At 37.1% G+C, this 18,466-nt stretch overlaps 2 protein-coding genes across 5 annotated transcripts in view; one reads left to right on the top strand and one right to left on the bottom strand.

Moving 5' to 3' along the window:
- syn3 (synapsin III) overlaps positions 1-18,466 on the bottom strand; it is a 70,442-nt gene that overhangs the window by 29,562 nt on the left and 22,414 nt on the right. The window lies entirely within an intron of this gene.
- LOC143706035 (metalloproteinase inhibitor 3) lies at positions 676-18,397 on the top strand. 3 transcript variants are annotated; one of them, XR_013192925.1, is made up of 6 exons: positions 689-890; positions 8,326-8,408; positions 10,485-10,596; positions 12,449-12,570; positions 14,752-16,687; positions 18,165-18,397. XR_013192925.1 is itself a non-coding variant. In XM_077197580.1 (5 exons), exons 1-5 carry the CDS (start codon positions 773-775, stop codon positions 14,947-14,949), a joined length of 633 nt encoding a protein of 210 aa, XP_077053695.1. In that variant the 5' UTR covers positions 676-772; the 3' UTR covers positions 14,950-18,397. The 3 variants fall into 3 exon arrangements, 1 of the variants encoding a protein (XP_077053695.1); XR_013192924.1 differs by having other exon boundaries at positions 702-890; positions 14,752-17,607; positions 17,981-18,397; XM_077197580.1 differs by having other exon boundaries at positions 676-890; positions 14,752-18,397.

Genomic DNA, 18,466 nt, shown 5'->3' with positions numbered 1-18,466 from the left:
GAAACTATTTTATTACTTTTCTAAAAAAAAAATTAATTTTGATTAAATTATTTAAGTGATTTAGTTATCTGAATCCTATTTCTATTTATTTATTTATATATATATTTTATTTATTGAAATAAAAATGTATTTTTTAAAATCAATGTGCATCACATGATCATAGAAACAAAAGCTTATTACAGTAAACTTTTAAAGGCGCTATAGAAAATAAAGTTTATTATTATTATTATTACAGTATTTAATAACTTTTGTTAATGTTAACTGTTCATATTTATAGTTCATGTTATAATTAACACCAATAAATGCATGTTAAATAGTGTTAACAAATGGAAAGTGTTCGCAATAAAATTAATCAGATTTTTGGTTACCAGAATTCATTGACTTTATTTGAGGAGTGTTCAAACTGGTATTGCAGTTCAACACAAGTGAGTCACTGAGGTTTTTTTGGGTGGGTTTTTGATGAAAGCCACAGTCTCACAACATGTTATTCATGTTCTCTTCCCACAAAGACTCGTTATTTCCCTCCTCAATCTGCAGCCTCATACTGGAGACGTGTGTCTGCTGTGGAAGAATCTCAAAACACAGGCGAAAAAAAATAAAAAATAGAATCTTTATGAAGTCACTTCCATTACGTCATGCGCCTGTAATGTTAATGACGCGCGCTGTGATTGGTCGACGGCTGCAGTGCTCGCGCGTGACGTCACCGCGCGCGCACTATATGTACCTCGCGTCTGAAGCGCACTGACAGATAGTGTGATTATTAATCTTCAGCATGAAGCCTTGTTCAGCGCTCCTCCTGTTCTCTCTCGTGTGTCTGATGAACCAGGCGTCGGACGCGTGTTCATGCGCGATGTCTCATCCACAGGACGCGTACTGCAACTCCGACATCGGTAAGAGAGAGAGAGAGAGAGTGTGTGTGTGTGTGTGTGTGTGTGTGTGTGAGAATCAGCGAGGTATTCATAATACAGCACTGTGAGATGCATATATTATGTAACAGTCAGCGCATATTTACTCAACATCAGCGCGCGCAGATGTTCTTCAGCCGAGCGCGTCTGTTTTCCTATAGCGTTGCGTTATAACGCCTCATCATCAGATAAAAAAACGATCTAATATCGTTTAGACTCAAGTGCGTCATTGCGCGTTTACACGCAAACATGAGAAGCGGAAAGTTTTTGCGGTATCCATGGCAACAAACGCGAACGCTGAGCGCAACTGGAGATGTTGTTTTTCACACTTTTCCCTCTTATTTGATACATAAACGATCCTATATACTATTATCATGATGTCTGGAGTTTTTAAAACGTTTAACGTGCCAATGCAGTGATGTTTAAAGAGCAAACTATACCGGCGAACACATGAGCGCGGAATATGAACGCAAACAGCTAAATTGCGCGTTTGATTATGCAAACTATCAACAAGCAAGCGGAATATGAATGAAGCTCACTAAAATATATATATTAAGCTTTGTTTACAACGAGAGGAAACACGAAACTTCTTTTTGTGGGCTCATCTGTGCGGCTCTATATCATCAGTAACTGAGGTCTGAAGTGAATTTCATGTCAAGTATGTTAGAATATCTGTGTTTCCGGAAGGGTTTAATGAAGACAGAGATGATGAGGTCTAGTTCACCGCAGTAATGCATCTCAATCACTGCAGCACACATTATAGAAACTAGCAGAAAAACATTAACCAGGGCTTCTCAAAATAATTTAAATCAGTTCACACCATTAACGATAACTATATTAGCTCGACGTTATCGTTTTGTTTATTATAAGCCCTGCAGTTTTGTCGTCTGTCTCTTTAAATGCTCGTGCTCTTTAAAACAGGATGGATTCTGATTGGCTGTCAGTGTTGTTATCGTTCGTCACCTGGAGAAAATTCCAAATCCTGTAATTCCCGCGGTATCGTCTATCTGTGATGTTATCGTTATAGTTTTGGTGTTACTCTTCTATTCTTTAAGAGTTAAGGCGCGTAAACACCAAAAAACGAAAGTTATAATAATAACAACTATAACGATAATTACACTAGCCTCACAACAGCGGACGATATAGTTCTGTTTATTATAACCGCTGCAGTTGTGTCGTCTGTCACTTTAAATGCTCGCGCTCTTTAAAGCAGGATGGATTCTGATTGGCTGTCAGTGTTTTTATCGTTCATTCTGATTGGCTGTCAGTGTTTTTAGCGTTTATCAGCGATAAATAAAAGTGATTCCAGCGATATATCGTTCCTCAGTCATTATAATGATGAAAGATTTCACCATTCTGACAGAATTACAACAATTAGGCTAATAAAACTTATTTAGTTAACGTTCATTGGTGCGAACGGGCCTTTAATCATCTCATAACAATAAAAATGAATCTATTTCAAGATACAAGGAAAGAGGGTAAATGTTACACTATTAAAGACTAGGTAATTGTTTAGAAATATTGGTGATTTTGCTTAGATTTGGGGTCCTCCTGAACACATTATAATGGACTTAATGCACTTTCTGGTCAAAATGTAATCACATCTTCCTTAAATACATAATCAATCCCTCTTCAGTTATCAATCACCTTTCAAATAGAATATAATCGGCTTATTTTAACAGCGTTTCATGTTGACTTTAGCGTGTCCTGCTACGTTTAACGGGTTTCAAGGTCCCGCTCAGATGAAATGGGAGCCGGACTGTCTGGTTAAGAGGCCACATATGACTTGCATACTGATGATGTGTTTGTGGATAAACTAGATATTGAGATGTCCCATAAAATGTGACTTTGGCTTTGTGCTGGTGTTCATGCTGTATGAAAGGCAAAGACTGTGGCTATTGTGAGCGTGTCTGAATCGGTGGCGGGACGCCAGACGCACAGATTTCCTCCAGAACTACAGAATGCAGGAGGCTTTGCTTTCCGCTGCCATGTGTAACATATTTCCAGAGTCATCAGATGGAGCAATGGCTTCTGGGTAACAAAGAGCTGCAGAGAATGGAACATGCGCTTTAAATCTATATGAACCAAAAATAACATTTCTGTAATAATCATGTTGTATCCAAACATTTAAACGGCACTTAACCCCGTTTTTAATGATATTATCGTTTGGAAAACCAAAAAGGAAAATATAATATGAACATTAAAATGGCGGCTGTAATAAAACCTTCAGATTAATTCAAATGTACAATGTAAAAAAAAAAAATTCAAAGCTGTAATTAAAACTACCGGATTGTGTTTTACAAGAAAAAACTAAATTTCATGTTTGAATCCAATTTTATTATAATAATTGTGAATAACAATAAATAACAATAATTGTGAAATTTACTAGAAATTTCTGAGTGAAAAATGTTGTATGTTAAATCAGTAAAAATATAATTAATATGCAATAAAGTGTATCAGAATGCATCTTTCCGGAGTTATTTTTTTCTAACTAACTAACTCACTAACTAACAAAAAAAAAATCGAAATCTTCTTTGTTGCGAACATTCGTTGCGTCCCTGTGCTCAATTACTGCTGAGAGATCAGGCCGTTTATCAGCCTCGTTTCCTTCGCTGGACTTCAAAGCGTCGGGCGGATGGATGATTTATGACTCGCATGTTTAAGTACCTCGCGCTCTGTAATCAACTCACAGGAGATGACTCACAAATGTGCAAATGTGCTCCTTAAATCATCAAATCACAGGGACATAAAAACAGCACATGCACAAACTGTGAAAACCCATCAGCGCCAGACCCACATTCCTCATCCACACACATTAAACATGCCTTTCCCGCGCCATTATAGCGTATTTCTGCCAATACGGCCTCCAGAATGAGTTTAGCAGCGCCGATCTCGCATGTAGCCTCAGTTGGCAGGGCTTTTGAAGGCAATTGAAACGCTCTATTCACTCTGAAGGCCTTTCAAGCTCCAGATTAGTGTTTTGCCCTACACTTTGGCCCCTGGAGTTTAATACCCCGCCAACCGAGGTCTGGTTCCCATCTGACGTGGCGATGGGGTGAGACATCACACAAACTCATACATAAATTAAAAAATCATTTACCAATGCTTTAATCAAGGCACTTGCATTGCGTTCGCATTTGATCAGTTCTTGTTTTCCATGTTAATCGAACACAAGACCTAGTGGCAACATCTACTGTGTGATATATAGTTATTTTGTCAACAAAAACTACATCGAAAAATGTTCTTGGGATATCGGATAAAAACACTCAACTGAGGTAGATAAAAAATATTTTGTACATGAACTACAATGGAAGCACATTTACTGAATAAATCACTCGATGCGCAATAAAAACCTCAGCGGAGGCTGTGATTGGATAACTGGAGTAACCAGCGGACCAATGGCATTACAGCATCTCAAATGTTGGTTTGGTGTTTCTGAAACTTTGAATGCAAACATGGCTACTGACTATCTCAATATTGAAAAAAGACGAGAGTATTATGTAATAAAACAAGTTTTTAACAAGCCTCCATGAACTTTATGCTTGCGGTTGCCAGATGCCATGAGGTGAAATCCCCCAATCAGAGCTTTTCTCTTAAAAAGGTCACATTTTCTGCTTGGTATTTTACTTAATCTTCTCAAACTGGCAAGCATTCACTCGTGCTCTCTCTACACGGAGAATAAAGCACTGGCGATCTGAAAACATCAGTTTATTGAGATATCGTGTCGTACTAAATCTGCGATTAAACCTTCAGTTATGAACTGTAATAAATCCAAACATGATTCTCGACTTTATTGTTTGCGATTGTGGTTGCTGAATTGCGCAACCTCTGTGTGACAATACAAAGTCTTTTTTTTATATTGTTTTAATAGAAAAACATTAACACAGTTTTGAATTTTAATTACAATTTGGAATTTCACTGTTTTAGCTTTTGAGGGATTTACCAGTTTTCACAATGTTAATGATAATATTAAAAATCAGGAAACTAGATGAGTAAATGAGTAAAATAAAGATGCGGTTTCTTGATTAGTGGAAAAAGTTAATCGATATAACAATTTTGAGCAATAATTTTAACCTTTATGCAGTATGACTAAAATATTGGGATGCACTGATATTAAAATTTTGGCCGATACTGATAACCGATAATTCTTGATATTTGAAAGCCGATAACCGATATGTTGGCAGATAAATCTAATTCCAAATGTTTATAACATTTTTAAGAGCCTGATAACAAAAACAGAAGTCTCACCATTAAAATCCATGTCCCAAACACACAATTATAATGATGTTCTCATAATTTTATGAAGCAGATATAACACACTTGTGCTGCACATGTTTCATATTAATCATATTTCAAGCAATTCAAAGACATAATGTTGAACAGTGCACATCTGAAGTGTCTCAGCTGAAGGAAATAATTAGTGATGCACGATATATCGGCCACCGTATCGATATCGGCCGATATGTTCATTCTTACTGTTATCGATATCGGTCCGATAAGAAAATTTGGCCGATATATTAAATCCGATAAATAATGTATTATTTCCTTCAGCTGTGACTCTTCAGATGCGACTGTTCAACATGATGGATTTGAATTGCTTGAAATATGATTAGAATCGCACAAAAAAAGGAAAATACGGTTCAGTGCAACATGTGCAGCGCAAGCGTGTCATATCGGCTTCATAACATTATAATGAGAACATCATTATAATTGTGTGTTTTGGTCATGGATTTTAATGGGGAGACTTTTGTTCTTGTAATCAGGCTCTCAAATTATAGAAAAATTTGGGTTTAGATTTATCGGCCAATATATCGGTTATCGGGTTTCAAATATAAAAATTATCGGTATCGGCCAAAATTTTCATATCGATGCATCCCTAGAAATAATCCATTATTTATCGGCTTTAATATATCGGCCACATTTTTTTTATCAGGCTGATAATGATAACATTAAAAATGAACATACATCGGCCGATACCGATATGGTGGCCGATATAACGTGCATTTTTACTAAAATAGTGTTCATTGAGTAAAATTGAGTCTTATAGTCAAATAAAAACAGGATTGGTTGACTAAATATGATAAGGATCACTAGTTTTGTCATACGAATCAAGAGTTTCCCCGCGCAGAATTATATTTCTGCACGTTAACCCATTTACCGAACGGCCACCTACTTTCCCAAATGTAAGTCAGATTTGTGTGCGGCTCATGAATATGCATAACTCACAGCGGGCGCCGGCTCTGGGCTTTCATGTATGATTCAGAGGCTTATGGAGGGGCTCTTAAATATAGCCGTGAGGATCGAGCCGTGGGCCAGGCCGAGGGGTGGACAGGTGGACTTCACCGGAATTGGGTTACATAAACACTCGAGTCACGAGAGAGTTCCAGAAAACCGGCACAGCGGTTCACAGCCAATCAGAGCGCGGCTCTGAACCTCACACTGGAGTTCAATGGTGTGACCTCTGAACTCTGACGAGAAGTCAAACCTTTTCAAGTCACCTTTATTTATATAGCGCTTTTTACAACACAGATTGTTTTAAAGCAGCTTTACAGAGATAACAGGAAAATAATGCAACAAAGTTTGTGTCTCGAATAAAATAGCGTCACAGTCCAGCTTAAGTAAGTTCAGTGATGTTTCACTTCTGTTGTAAAAAAGTTAATTTAGTTCATAGATATATATATATATATATATCGCCGCTCTGGAGAGAACCGTGATGTCATCGTCCAGCTCGTCCAGTTGTCATATAATGCTGTCAATGCAGGAGATCAATAATATTGTTGAATATTAAATTAAATGTCCTCAACTAAGCAACACAAAAGCCAATGACGAACAAGGTGACGTAACGCTTCGGTCCCATTATATAAAACATTAATTGCTTGCAGTATTTAACATATTTAACATTAGTAAAAAAAAGTTCATATTAGCTCAGGCCCATTAAATAATATCTATAGATACAACTTAATGTATTATATTGAAATTTAAAAACCAGATAACGTTGATCGAACGTTCTATTAATGTTACTGGAAGAACGTTTGTTTATAACTTTACCAATGTTCTAAAACCAAAAACAATGAATAAAAATAAAACAAAACAACCACAGACAAGTTATAGGCTACAGAAAAGAGATACGTTTTTCATTTTAATTTAATTTTAATTTTAACACAAACAGTCAATATGTAATGTTGGTGCAGTTCTAATATGACTCTGTAAACCGCTCTAGTTTTGGTTTGGTTATGGAAAAAGCTCGGTCACCCCTAGATTTAACTTTAACTTTTCCAGAACGTTCCCTGTTCGGTGATGATGGTGGAGGAATTAACTTTTCCTCTAGGTTTTTTTTTCTCACCGGTCTGAGGAATGTGAGCCTCAAAGAATTCTGGGAAGGAAATTCCTGCAGTGGAAGATAACAAGCATTCCAGCGTCAGCCTCTGTCAGACCTGGACATTGACCGCTGTAAACGAGGCGTCACGCGAGTGTGTCATGTGTGACGGGCGTCGGGACACACACACACACGTGTCAGGTTACAGAAAGGGAGACACGAGTGTGTTTGCAGGGGATTATGGGAAGAGGACGCTCGTATTGACATGGCCTCGTTCTACGGTCTCTGAGGAAGCAGTCTAGTTACACACACACACACACACACTTTCTGAACAGGAAATTTGACACACATTTACAGTGGGAATATCTGAGGAAAAACCTGCTGTCATATATATGTGTGTGTGTGTGTGTGTGTGTGATATAGAATACAAAAGCATTCTCGATTTTAAAAGAGCTTAAATGAGTAATAACAGCTCTAACTAGTCTAAAAAGAGCATAAATTAGTCTAAAAAACTTAAAATTAGTCAAGTGTTTAAACTAGACTTAAAAAGCAGTCTCGTTTAAAACTAGTTTAAGAGAGCTTAAATGACTAACAAAAGCTGTAACTGGTCTAAAAAAAAGCTTAAACTAGACTTAAACAAGCTTAAACTAGTCTAAAAGTGCTTAAACGAGCCTAAAAGCTTAAACTAGTCTAAAAAAGCATAAACTAGACTTTACAGTTTGTATTTTATTTTATATGAATTTATATTATATTATGAATTTCTTCTGTAGTTATGAGTCAGTGGCAGTACGGTCACAGTGGCTTGATCATGTTGCATGTGTCGCTCTTCTTCCTCATCACACACACACACACACACACACACACACCCACACACACACACACCCACACCCACACACACACACACACACACACACACACACACACGCACACACACGCACACACACAAAAACTGAAAAGATTGCATTCATAATTTGACTTGAGTTGTTTTTTAAGCCATAAAAAAGCTCATTTCTCATGCATTTCTGTTTTTCCCACACCTGTCTCAATGCATTCTGGGATTCTGATCTCTGTGTGTGTGTGTGTGTGTGTGTGTGTGTTTTGCAGTGATCAGGGCGAAAGTGGTGGGCAAGAAACTCTTGGACGACCGTCCGTTCGGGACCCTGCGCTACACCGTCAAGCAGATGAAGGTGAGCTGATGGGAAAACACCGGCTTTAAAGAGTTAATCGCACAAAAAATTCCATTCTGTGATTAATTACTCTAACTTCCAAACCCGTTAGACCTTCGTCTTCACAACACAAATCAAGATATCTCTGATGAAATGCGATGGCTGAACTCATTCTGACTGTAGTGTTTACATGAACGCTCGGGTTGATGTGTGTGTTTATGCGTCACAAGCTTCAAACCGGAATATATGTTTTGACATGCGCACACTGCAGGAATATACAGAGTTTCCGATGTTTGCGCTTAACAGCTATTCTCATACATTTCTTTATTTGTTTTAAACAGCAGAATTAATACTTATCCGTTTCTGGTCATAATTTGGAGATAATGAGCGTATGAACCGCTGCTTATATTCCTCACATAGTAAATTGGCCAAAACCAGTCGTGTGTGTGTGTGTGTGTGTGTGTGTGTGAGAGAGAGAGTCTGAAACTGACACTGAGTGACAGGAGGATTATAGAATGACTGGAAACTCGTTTATACACACTTTATTCAAAAGAAGAACAGCGGCCATACGTCATTACGCTATTTCTACATCATTGCACATGCGCAGTCCTTCAGTTTCGGGTTTCGATCTGATCAAGTGTTCACATGTTCTCTGGATCGGATTAGAAAAGGAATAAACAGCCTTTCAAACCGATCGATTGCACTCAATCCCATCGATTACTGTGTTTTTACATGAAGATTGAGCCGTCAATCCCATTACTAGCAGATTATTTGTTTGTAAACTGAGCCATTAACGGCTGTTTAATGAACACTTTGAAGGCCCAGAAAGGGAGGAAAGACATCGTTAAAATAGTCCATGTGACTACAGTCGTTCAACCTTAATTTTATGAAGCGACGAGAATACTTTTTGTGCACGAAAAAAACTAAATATTGACTTTATTCAGTAATTTCCGGTGCGTCGGAGACGGATACAGAAGAGATGAGTTAAATAAAAAAGTTGATATTTGCTTTTGGCACAAAATATCTTTGTCAATACCTTGATTTGTGTTGTGAAGATGAAGGTCTTACGGGTTTGTAACGACACGAGGGTGAGAGTAATTAAGGACAGAATTACATGTTTTGTGTGAACTGACCCTTAAACACCAGACGAGAAGCTGATAATCACATGATCTGCACTGATCACAGGGTCTCTGTGAAGCTTGAATCTCCGGCTCTAGACTAAACACAGGCCGAAGACAAAACATCCCAGATGTGTTTATTCTCAGACTCCCGGTTCCTGAACGTCACACGGGACGAATCAAAACAAGCGCTTGGTTCTGCAGGATATCGAACCGTTACCCATAACACCCTGCAAAGCAGATTTAACTCTTATCATATATCAGGACAGACATTCTTCTACGGTCTACTGCAGGTTTTTGCCTTTGCAATCAAACTTATTCCCTTTACAAAGAGCTTTTTGCACTTTAAAAAACTCCACATACTATTTATTTAATGCACAAAGCAAACATACTAAACATATATGTTTTGCATATTTACTACTTTATATTATATACTTTACTGTGAATATCTATTGTGCATATGTTGCACTACTGTTGAATGCCTGAATTCATTTCAATGTACAAATTATCTTTGATATTTGTATATATGACAAATAAATTAAGTTGAACTTGAACCAGCCAGCACAGGGAGATTACTACACACTTAAATATCTTTACATTACACTTTATTTAGACTAGTGAAAGCTTTTGTTAGTCATTTAAGCTCTTTTAAACTAGACTGCTTTTTTAAGTCTAGTTAAACCCTGACTAGTTTAAATTTTTAGACTAATTTATGCACTTTTTGGCTCGTTTATGTTCTTTTCAGACTAGTTTAATCAATTTTAAGAGTGGTTTAAGCTTTTTTAGACTACTTAAAGCTTTTATTTACTCATTTAAGCACTTTTGAAATAGTTTATGCTTTTTTTATTCTATATCACACACACACACACACAGGTTTTTTCCTCAGATATTCCCACTGTAAATGTGAGAATATCTTACATCTTAATCACTGAAACCGGCTCCTGATGTGTGTTTTGTTGATTGTGTTCATCTGTTGTAGATGTACAAGGGCTTCGACAAGATCCAGCATGTGCAGTACATCTACACACACAACAGCGAGAGCATGTGCGGAGTCAAGTTTGACATCAACAAATACCAGTACCTGATCACAGGTGAGACGCCGCCAGCATCGTCACTGCGGGCTCTCGGTTAACTCTTGTGCGACTTTTTTGGTCTTTTTCAGTTTTGTTTTCTTGATCATTTTGCCCGTGTTAATGCCAACTGCATACATTTTGGTACAGGTGTGTATTTATATTGGAATTTTACTATTTCACCCCCATTTCCTTTAAAAAATCTATTTTGCACTAGAAACACACAATAGTTCCTCTCAGCACCTTCAGGACTAAAATCTCCAAATTGAAACTTTTTATGTTTAAATTTTTAATCCCATGGCCATTTAACTATAAAATGATGCAATCTTTGTTAACAGGCTTTTATTCTGTTGCCAAGGCTTCAGAATTTAAGTTTTTACTATTGTTTTACCAGGTTTGGCCTATAAAGCAAATACTCACTTTATTCCTGTTTTCTGCTTCTGTGTGTTATACAGACAATTGGATAAATTATGCAGTGATAAGTGTGTGTGTTGCTATGGTTGTCAGTGTGGTATGTATGTGTGTAATAAAAAAATTGTGTGTGTGTGTGCGTGTAATATTTGAGAGAGAAAAACTACTGCAAATCCCAAACCCAGTTTTACTGGATCTAATGGGTGAAACCTGTTCCTGCGCTCAAACACACTCTCACTGAAAGCTCATTTTTTGAGATATCAGCCTCAAATCTCAAAAAACCTGAAACACGACTTGTTTAAATTTACGGCTTTGATTTTCTAGCACTTTTAGAGTTGAGCATGTTTCATAAAATATAAATTTTATGTAAAATAATGTTCATAAATCACTTTCATAAACTTAAACATAAACCTCTATAACTTTTATTTCACTTTTTACATTTTTTTAAAATGGGTCTTTAAAATGAGACCAAACTTTGTCCCAACGTCTGTTTTTTTGACCACTATGGACTGGTGTAACTTGTTTTAATTGATGCACAAGAGTTAAATGTATCTTTTGAATTGCTTTTATATTTATCAGTCAATGCCAATATACACTCTTGTGTGTTTCTGATCAGCTGAGGCTCTTGATGGCGTCTCTCTTTAGCTTTACTGAGATCCCCTAAAGAGCGGACCATCATGTGACGCGCAGCTGTTCTGATAATAAGACACAAACAGTCAAATATAACCGGCTAACTGCTTAATCTAACCCGAGAGAGAGAGAGAGAGAGAGAGGGGATATTTCTGAAGGAACACTAATGTGTAAACGGACCCGTCTCTTAAAAACATACCCGTTTTCTTGAGTATATTATTTTCTTCGGTTGGTTTTACTCATTTATATTTGAGTCTGATAATGTTTAGCTACTCCTGTTTTATGGTTACTCTTAGCTATGTTGCTCTTATTTGTTGTTATGCATGCTATATCTTCTTTCAATCTTGTTCTGTAAAGCACTTTGGTCAGCCTATACACTGCAAAAAATGCTTTTCTTACTTAGTATTTTTGTCCTGTTTCCATTCCGTATATCTAAACATTCAAGCATTTACTAGATAAGTGAAATTATGTCGTTTTCTGATAAAAAAGATAAAATTAAGTGAGTTTTTGCTTAAAACAAGAAAAATGATCTGCCGATGTGGTATGAAAAATAATCTCGTTTTCCATTTGAAAAAAAAAAAATCGTAATAATTGACCTTGCTTTAAGCAAAAACTCACTTAATTTTTTTGTTTTTATCAGAAAACAAGATACAGTTTCTTATTTCATTTGACTTATGTAGTAAATGCTTCTTGCTTTAAGAATTTTGAGATATTTGGACTGGAACCAAGACAGAAATATTATACAGTGGCTGTATTAAATGCGCTATATAAATTAAAATAGCGCTTGAACTTGACCTGGTGTGTGAGCTTGACGTCTGCGGTGTGTCTGCAGGTCGTGTTCACGACGGGAAGCTTTACACCGGCCTGTGTAACTTCAACGAGCGGTGGGAACGCTTGTCTCTGGCTCAGAAGAAGGGCATTAACCACCGCTATCAGCTGGGCTGTTCCTGCAGGGTGAGCTCAACAACAACACACTTCCTGCAAGCAGTTTTGTGTTTAAAATACGCAAATGATGTTTAATCACTCTTCAAACTATTTAATTTATTTATCTAATTGATGACTAGTCTATTTTTAGGCGATGGTTAGACGTTTATTAAATTTTCACAACATGAATGGATTTATTTGAGCATCTTAAGGCTATTTTCAGGGCAGAAATTACAAAAATACAAATATCATATAAATGCAAACAAACATGCTGATGGTGTTTAGTTCATGCAAGTTTGACTCTTTATGCATGTTTTGTAAGATTCCCCTCTCTGTTAAACATATTTTATTGGATTGTTCTGGGTTTAATACAAGTAGAATGCTCTTCTAGTTATTTCACTTAAGGACTTATTTAGTAAGATTATGCCTGATAAGGGTTTGGATTTTTTAATCATATGTTAATTTAAAATAAAATTGCTTGGTTTTATTGTATTTATATGATATTTGTATTTTTGTAATTTAATTTTTGCCATGAAAATAGCCTTAGATGCTGAAATAAATCCATTCATGTTGTGAAAATTTAATAAACGTCTAACCATCGCCCAAAAATAGACTAGTCATCAATTGGATGAAGAAATTAAATGAGTGAAGAAATGAAACCAAACGGCTTGTAATCACTGTTTACTTTTCTTAAACGATGGAATATCATACATCTCGCAAGTTATTTTGGGAAAAACAACATGTAACCAAATTCAAGGTTATTTTTGCTAGAAGTGGGTTACTGACAGCCGGGTCTGTAGTTAACCTAGACGGTGAAATGACGGCTATTGCATGCTGGGTAATGTCCTCCATCACATTGAGCTGCTGCCTTCCCATGATGCACACAGGATCCAGATGTTTGGCTCCAGGATTAAACGCTGGTTCTGAAGCCAAACTCAAACCGGTTTGGACTCAGATCTGAGACACAGAACCACGGATCATCACTGGATCTGAGTGCCGCCCATCCCTAAACACGTGTGACGCCACGAGTTAAAGCACAACCATGTGCTATTATGACGAAAACGAACACAGAATTCCTAAAAAACGCTTTTTAATTATTAAAATTTAACTAGAGCTCGCAGAAATGGCATGAAAACGGACAACGCAGAAGTTAGGAAAATGAAACGGCCCTAAAAAGTAAATTTTTAATGAACTGTTGTTTCATGATTTCATATAATTAGACAAGCTTTCTGATTACTCAATTTGATTTAAAAATCTAGTTTCACACATGCAGTTCGCTTAGGAATCGAAAACCAAACGCTTCAGTCTTCCTTAAATACCACTGACAGTTAAAGAAAATTCATGCATATTTGGTCACAAATAACAAGTGTGTGTCCATAAAGCCTTGACGACGGCAGCCGCTCTCGGGGTTAAAGAGGATTCGCTTCTGAACGACCTGCATTCAGAAAACACCTGGAAACGGTTATTTACCAGCTCGAAGATGCCTTTCAATCCGTCTAGTTTCACTCATTCACATTTCAAAAGCAAACACGAGCTCTGAAATGAAGGCAGGAGCTGCTGCGTTTCTTTTTATAAGACCAATAAAAGACAAATAAAATGAATAACGCTTGGGTGGGCAAAGCAAAGTCTAACATCCTAATCCATCAAATAACTTTGCAGGTCAAATAATACAGGTTGACAAAAACAAAGCGTTTTATCTGCTTGAATGTTGATTATTTTCCTCATATTCTCCATTGTTGCGGCTCCTCTCTTCCCAGTCTGTCAGTAACGCTCTGTTTACTTCCTGCCCCTCCTTCTGAAAAGCACACTGCGCTCTGATTGGTCGGCTGGATCAGTGTTTTGTGATTGGTCGAGCGCTTCGAGTGTGTTTGGGAAATGCCCCGCCCCTTTCCATAACCGCCAGTTTCAACCATAGACTGTAAAATAATATGTGCGTAGTGTGTGTGACGTCACCCGTAGTGTTTCTGAAGCCCAAAGTGGGCGGAGCCGGCGGTCTCCATCTTGGCAGCACGTCGAATTCCGATAATTTCGTTTATTCAACAAAAATGAACCATCACTGAACTTACGCAAGCTGGACTGTGACGCTATTTTTTTTCTAGAAACAAACTTTGTTGCATTATTTTCCTGTTGTCTCTGTAAAGCTGCTTTGAAAAACTCTATGTTGTAAAAAGCGCTTTATAAATATTAACACACACTTTCCTCTGTTTGCAGATTAAGCCGTGCCACTTTCTGCCCTGTTTCGTGACCTCGAAACACGAGTGCCTGTGGACCGACATGTTGTCCCACTTCGGATACCCCGGGTATCAGTCCCGACACTACGCCTGTATTCAGCAGAAAGAGGGTTACTGCAGCTGGTACCGAGGGATGACCACACGCGACAAAGTGACCATCAACACCACCGACCCCTGAACCCTGACCCCTGACCCCTAACCCCGTCCTGACACCCAATAACTAACTGCCCCACATCAGATCACGTGTGTGTTCAGCAACGGGTCACGTCAATTAGATGAAACGTGAGGCCTGTGGCGATTACCCAGCTAACTAAAACATGTTCGAAGAACGTTTCGCTATCGGTAATGTTCCGTGAACGTCCAGTTTTTAAAAAAACGTTAAAATTGTATCATTCCTCAAACATTATGGAATGTTCATTTTGAATTTGAACGTTCTGAAACGAACGTTACGTTAATTATAAAAATACTCAAAGAATCGAGAATATTTTTGTGCTAACGTTTTGAGAACATTGTTAAAAAGATAACTCTGAACGAACGCTCTATTAATGTTACTGGAAGAACGTTTGTTTATTACGTTTCGCTTACATCGCTAAAGTTATGAGAACTATAATGTTCCAGTTTTTTAAACGTTAAGGGAACAATAACATTGGATCATTCTTCAAACATGAACGTTCTGAAACTAGTAGCAACATTTAAAAAACATTACATTTAAAAACAAACGTCCAACTGAAATGTTTAATTAATAAAACTACTCAATGATTGATGTACAGTCAAACCAAACATTATTTAGACACCAGATATCATTTTTGATTTTTTTTTTTTGTACTAGTGTGTGCAGGACACTATAGTTCATTTATTTAAGTGAGGAGAGCTAAATAAAGTAAACTGACATATTATACCCAAATATTCTTCATACAGTAAAATTTATAAAAATTTGGGACCAAAAATGATTGGGACACTTTGAGCTGATCATGTTTTGCTGAAGTGTTTTTTCTTTAATTGCTAATGCACCTTTTTACACCACAGACTGAACAACATGAAGCATTTGTGTAGTTAAATTTAACAGCTGACCGATATAGATGAACAAAACCAGTGAAATATCAGCTGATTCTAATCATATTTTATTACCATTTTCTAAACTATAGCGAATAAACTGTGATAATGTGATAAATGTTGAAGGAGTCTGAATACGTTTTGGTTTGACTGTAGAAAGAACGTTTTTGTGCTAAAGTTTTGAGAACATTATTAAAGACCAGATCACGTTCTATTAATGTTGTAAGAACGTTTGTTCATAACGTTGAGAGAATGTTCCCTGTTAGCTGGGTAAACCCAAACAAAACGAACCTTATTAACACGACCCACTGAGATATGAAGTAATTTATGAATGCAATAATACCGCTCTTTTATAGTGCTGTATTGCTTTTAAACGATATAAATTGTATATGTACGCAGATAAATGTCATGTGCCAGATTTATACTGTTCAGTATATATTTATGATGCTCACTCTGGATTGTGCTGAAACGTTGGGTTTCGGTTATTTAGATTTGATGCATAAACGCAGCTCGTTCCAGCACAAACGAAGAGCGATCCGTGCGTTTGACTCTTTCCTTCTTGCTGTTTATGATATAAGCTATGAAATTGTGACTAGTATTTTTTTATTATTTTAAAACAAAGATTATAATCAGTAGATAAATCATCTTCATATCAATGTCTTTTCTACATCTAGACCGCGCTGATGAGAGAAATCTAATGCTTCATCGATCCCCATTTTCTAAATGGGAAAGTAAACATTCATCCTGATTCTGGGGTACCGAATAATCTAAATACATACATCAAAATCGAAGTAAATCAGATCAGAACAGTTAGAATGATCATTTTTTACCACTAAACTCATGTTAATTTCATCAGAATTTCTGCTCCATTCCTCAGTTGGAGGCTGAGATCAGACGGAAAAATATCTGAACACTAGCAGACGCTGGTTTAAGCATCTGAACGCTAGTTTACTGCTGGTTTAAGCATCTGAACACTAGTTAACTGCTGGTTTAAGCGTCTGAACGCTAGTTAACTGCTGGTTTAAGCATCTGAACGCTAGTTAACTGCTGGTTTAAGCATCTGAACACTAGTTAACTGCTGGTTTAAGCGTCTGAACGCTAGTTAACTGCTGGTTTAAGCATCTGAACGCTAGTTAACTGCTGGTTTAAGCATCTGAACACTAGTTAACTGCTGGTTTAAGCGTCTGAACGCTAGTTAACTGCTGGTTTAAGCATCTGAACGCTAGTTAACTGCTGGTTTAAACATCTGAACACTAGTTAACTGCTGGTTTAAGCATCTGAACGCTAGTTAACTGCTGGTTTAAGCATCTGAACGCTAGTTAACTGCTGGTTTAAGCATCTGAACACTAGTTAACTTCTGGTTTAAGCATCTGAACGCTAGTTAACTGCTGGTTTAAGCATCTGAACGCTAGTTAACTTCTGGTTTAAGCATCTGAACGCTAGTTAACTGCTGGTTTAAGCATCTGAACGCTAGTTAACTGCTGGTTTAAACATCTGAACGCTAGTTAACTGCTGGTTTAAGCATCTGAACGCTAGTTAACTGCTGATTTAAGCATCTGAACGCTAGTTAACTGCTGATTTAAACATCTGAACACTAGTTAACTTCTGGTTTAAGCATCTGAACGCTAGTTAACTTCTGGTTTAAGCATCTGAACGCTAGTTAACTGCTGGTTTAAGCATCTGAACGCTAGTTAACTGCTGGTTTAAGCATCTGAACGCTAGTTAACTGCTGGTTTAAGCATCTGAACGCTAGTTAACTGCTGGTTTAAGCATCTGAACGCTAGTTAACTGCTGGTTTAAACATCTGAATGCTAGTTAACTGCTGGTTTAAACATCTGAACACTAGTAACTGCTGGTTTTAGGCATCTGAATGCTAGTTAACTGCTGGTTTAAACATCTGAACACTAGTTAACTGCTGGTTTAAGCATCTGAACACTAGTTAACTGCTGGTTTAAACATCTGAACACTAGTTAACTGCTGGTTTAAACATCTGAACGCTAGTTAACTGCTGGTTTAATCATCTGAACGCTAGTTAACTGCTGGTTTAATCATCTGAACGCTAGTTAACTGCTGGTTTAAGCATCTGAACACTAGTTAACTGCTGGTTTAAACATCTGAACGATAGTTAACTGCTGGTTTAATCATCTGAACGCTAGTTAACTGCTGGTTTAAGCATCTGAACACTAGTTAACTGCTGGTTTAAACATCTGAACACTAGTTAACTGCTGGTTTAAACATCTGAACACTAGTTAACTGCTGGTTTAAGCATCTGAACGCTAGTTAACTGCTGGTTTAAACATCTGAGCACTAGTTAACTAGAATAAGAGCGTTCGGTCTCAGCCTCCAACTCAAGTTTTTATAACAATATTTTGTCTACGTAACACAAACTTTCTGCTCAGATCAGATCTGTTTTACTCTCATTGATGAATCTGAAAGATTGTGTTGTGTGTGTGTGTGTGTGTGTGTGAGAGAGAGAGAGAGATTACCATTTTTCAATTAGCAGCTTTTCGAAGAATGTTTCGATTTTTAATTTCTCTGTTTTATATTTTTATAATAAAGATTGTGAAAATGGCTCTGTGGCTCTATGTCGTCATTATTATCATTCTCGGAGGACTAGTTAAAGTAGTTAAAGCCGTGACTTA

This window comes from Siphateles boraxobius, unplaced genomic scaffold (assembly GCF_051911475.1).
Source record: "Siphateles boraxobius isolate OS27281-9 unplaced genomic scaffold, OSU_SipBor_1 4, whole genome shotgun sequence".
Classification (NCBI taxonomy): domain Eukaryota; kingdom Metazoa; phylum Chordata; class Actinopteri; order Cypriniformes; family Leuciscidae; genus Siphateles; species Siphateles boraxobius.
The sequence above is the reverse complement of the archived record's forward strand: the minus strand, read 5'-3'. Positions and strand labels throughout refer to the sequence as shown.

What these genes read in the sequence shown, in the direction of transcription:
- LOC143706035 (XM_077197580.1), top strand. Translation starts at nt 773, where the DNA reads ATGAAGCCTTGTTCAGCGCTCCTCCTGTTCTCTCTCGTGTGTCTGATG. An exon ending in ACACCGTCAAGCAGATGAAG is followed by an intron (nt 8,409 to 10,484) that starts GTGAGCTGATGG and finishes CATCTGTTGTAG; the next exon opens with ATGTACAAGGGCTTCGACAA. An exon ending in ATACCAGTACCTGATCACAG is followed by an intron (nt 10,597 to 12,448) that starts GTGAGACGCCGC and finishes GTGTGTCTGCAG; the next exon opens with GTCGTGTTCACGACGGGAAG.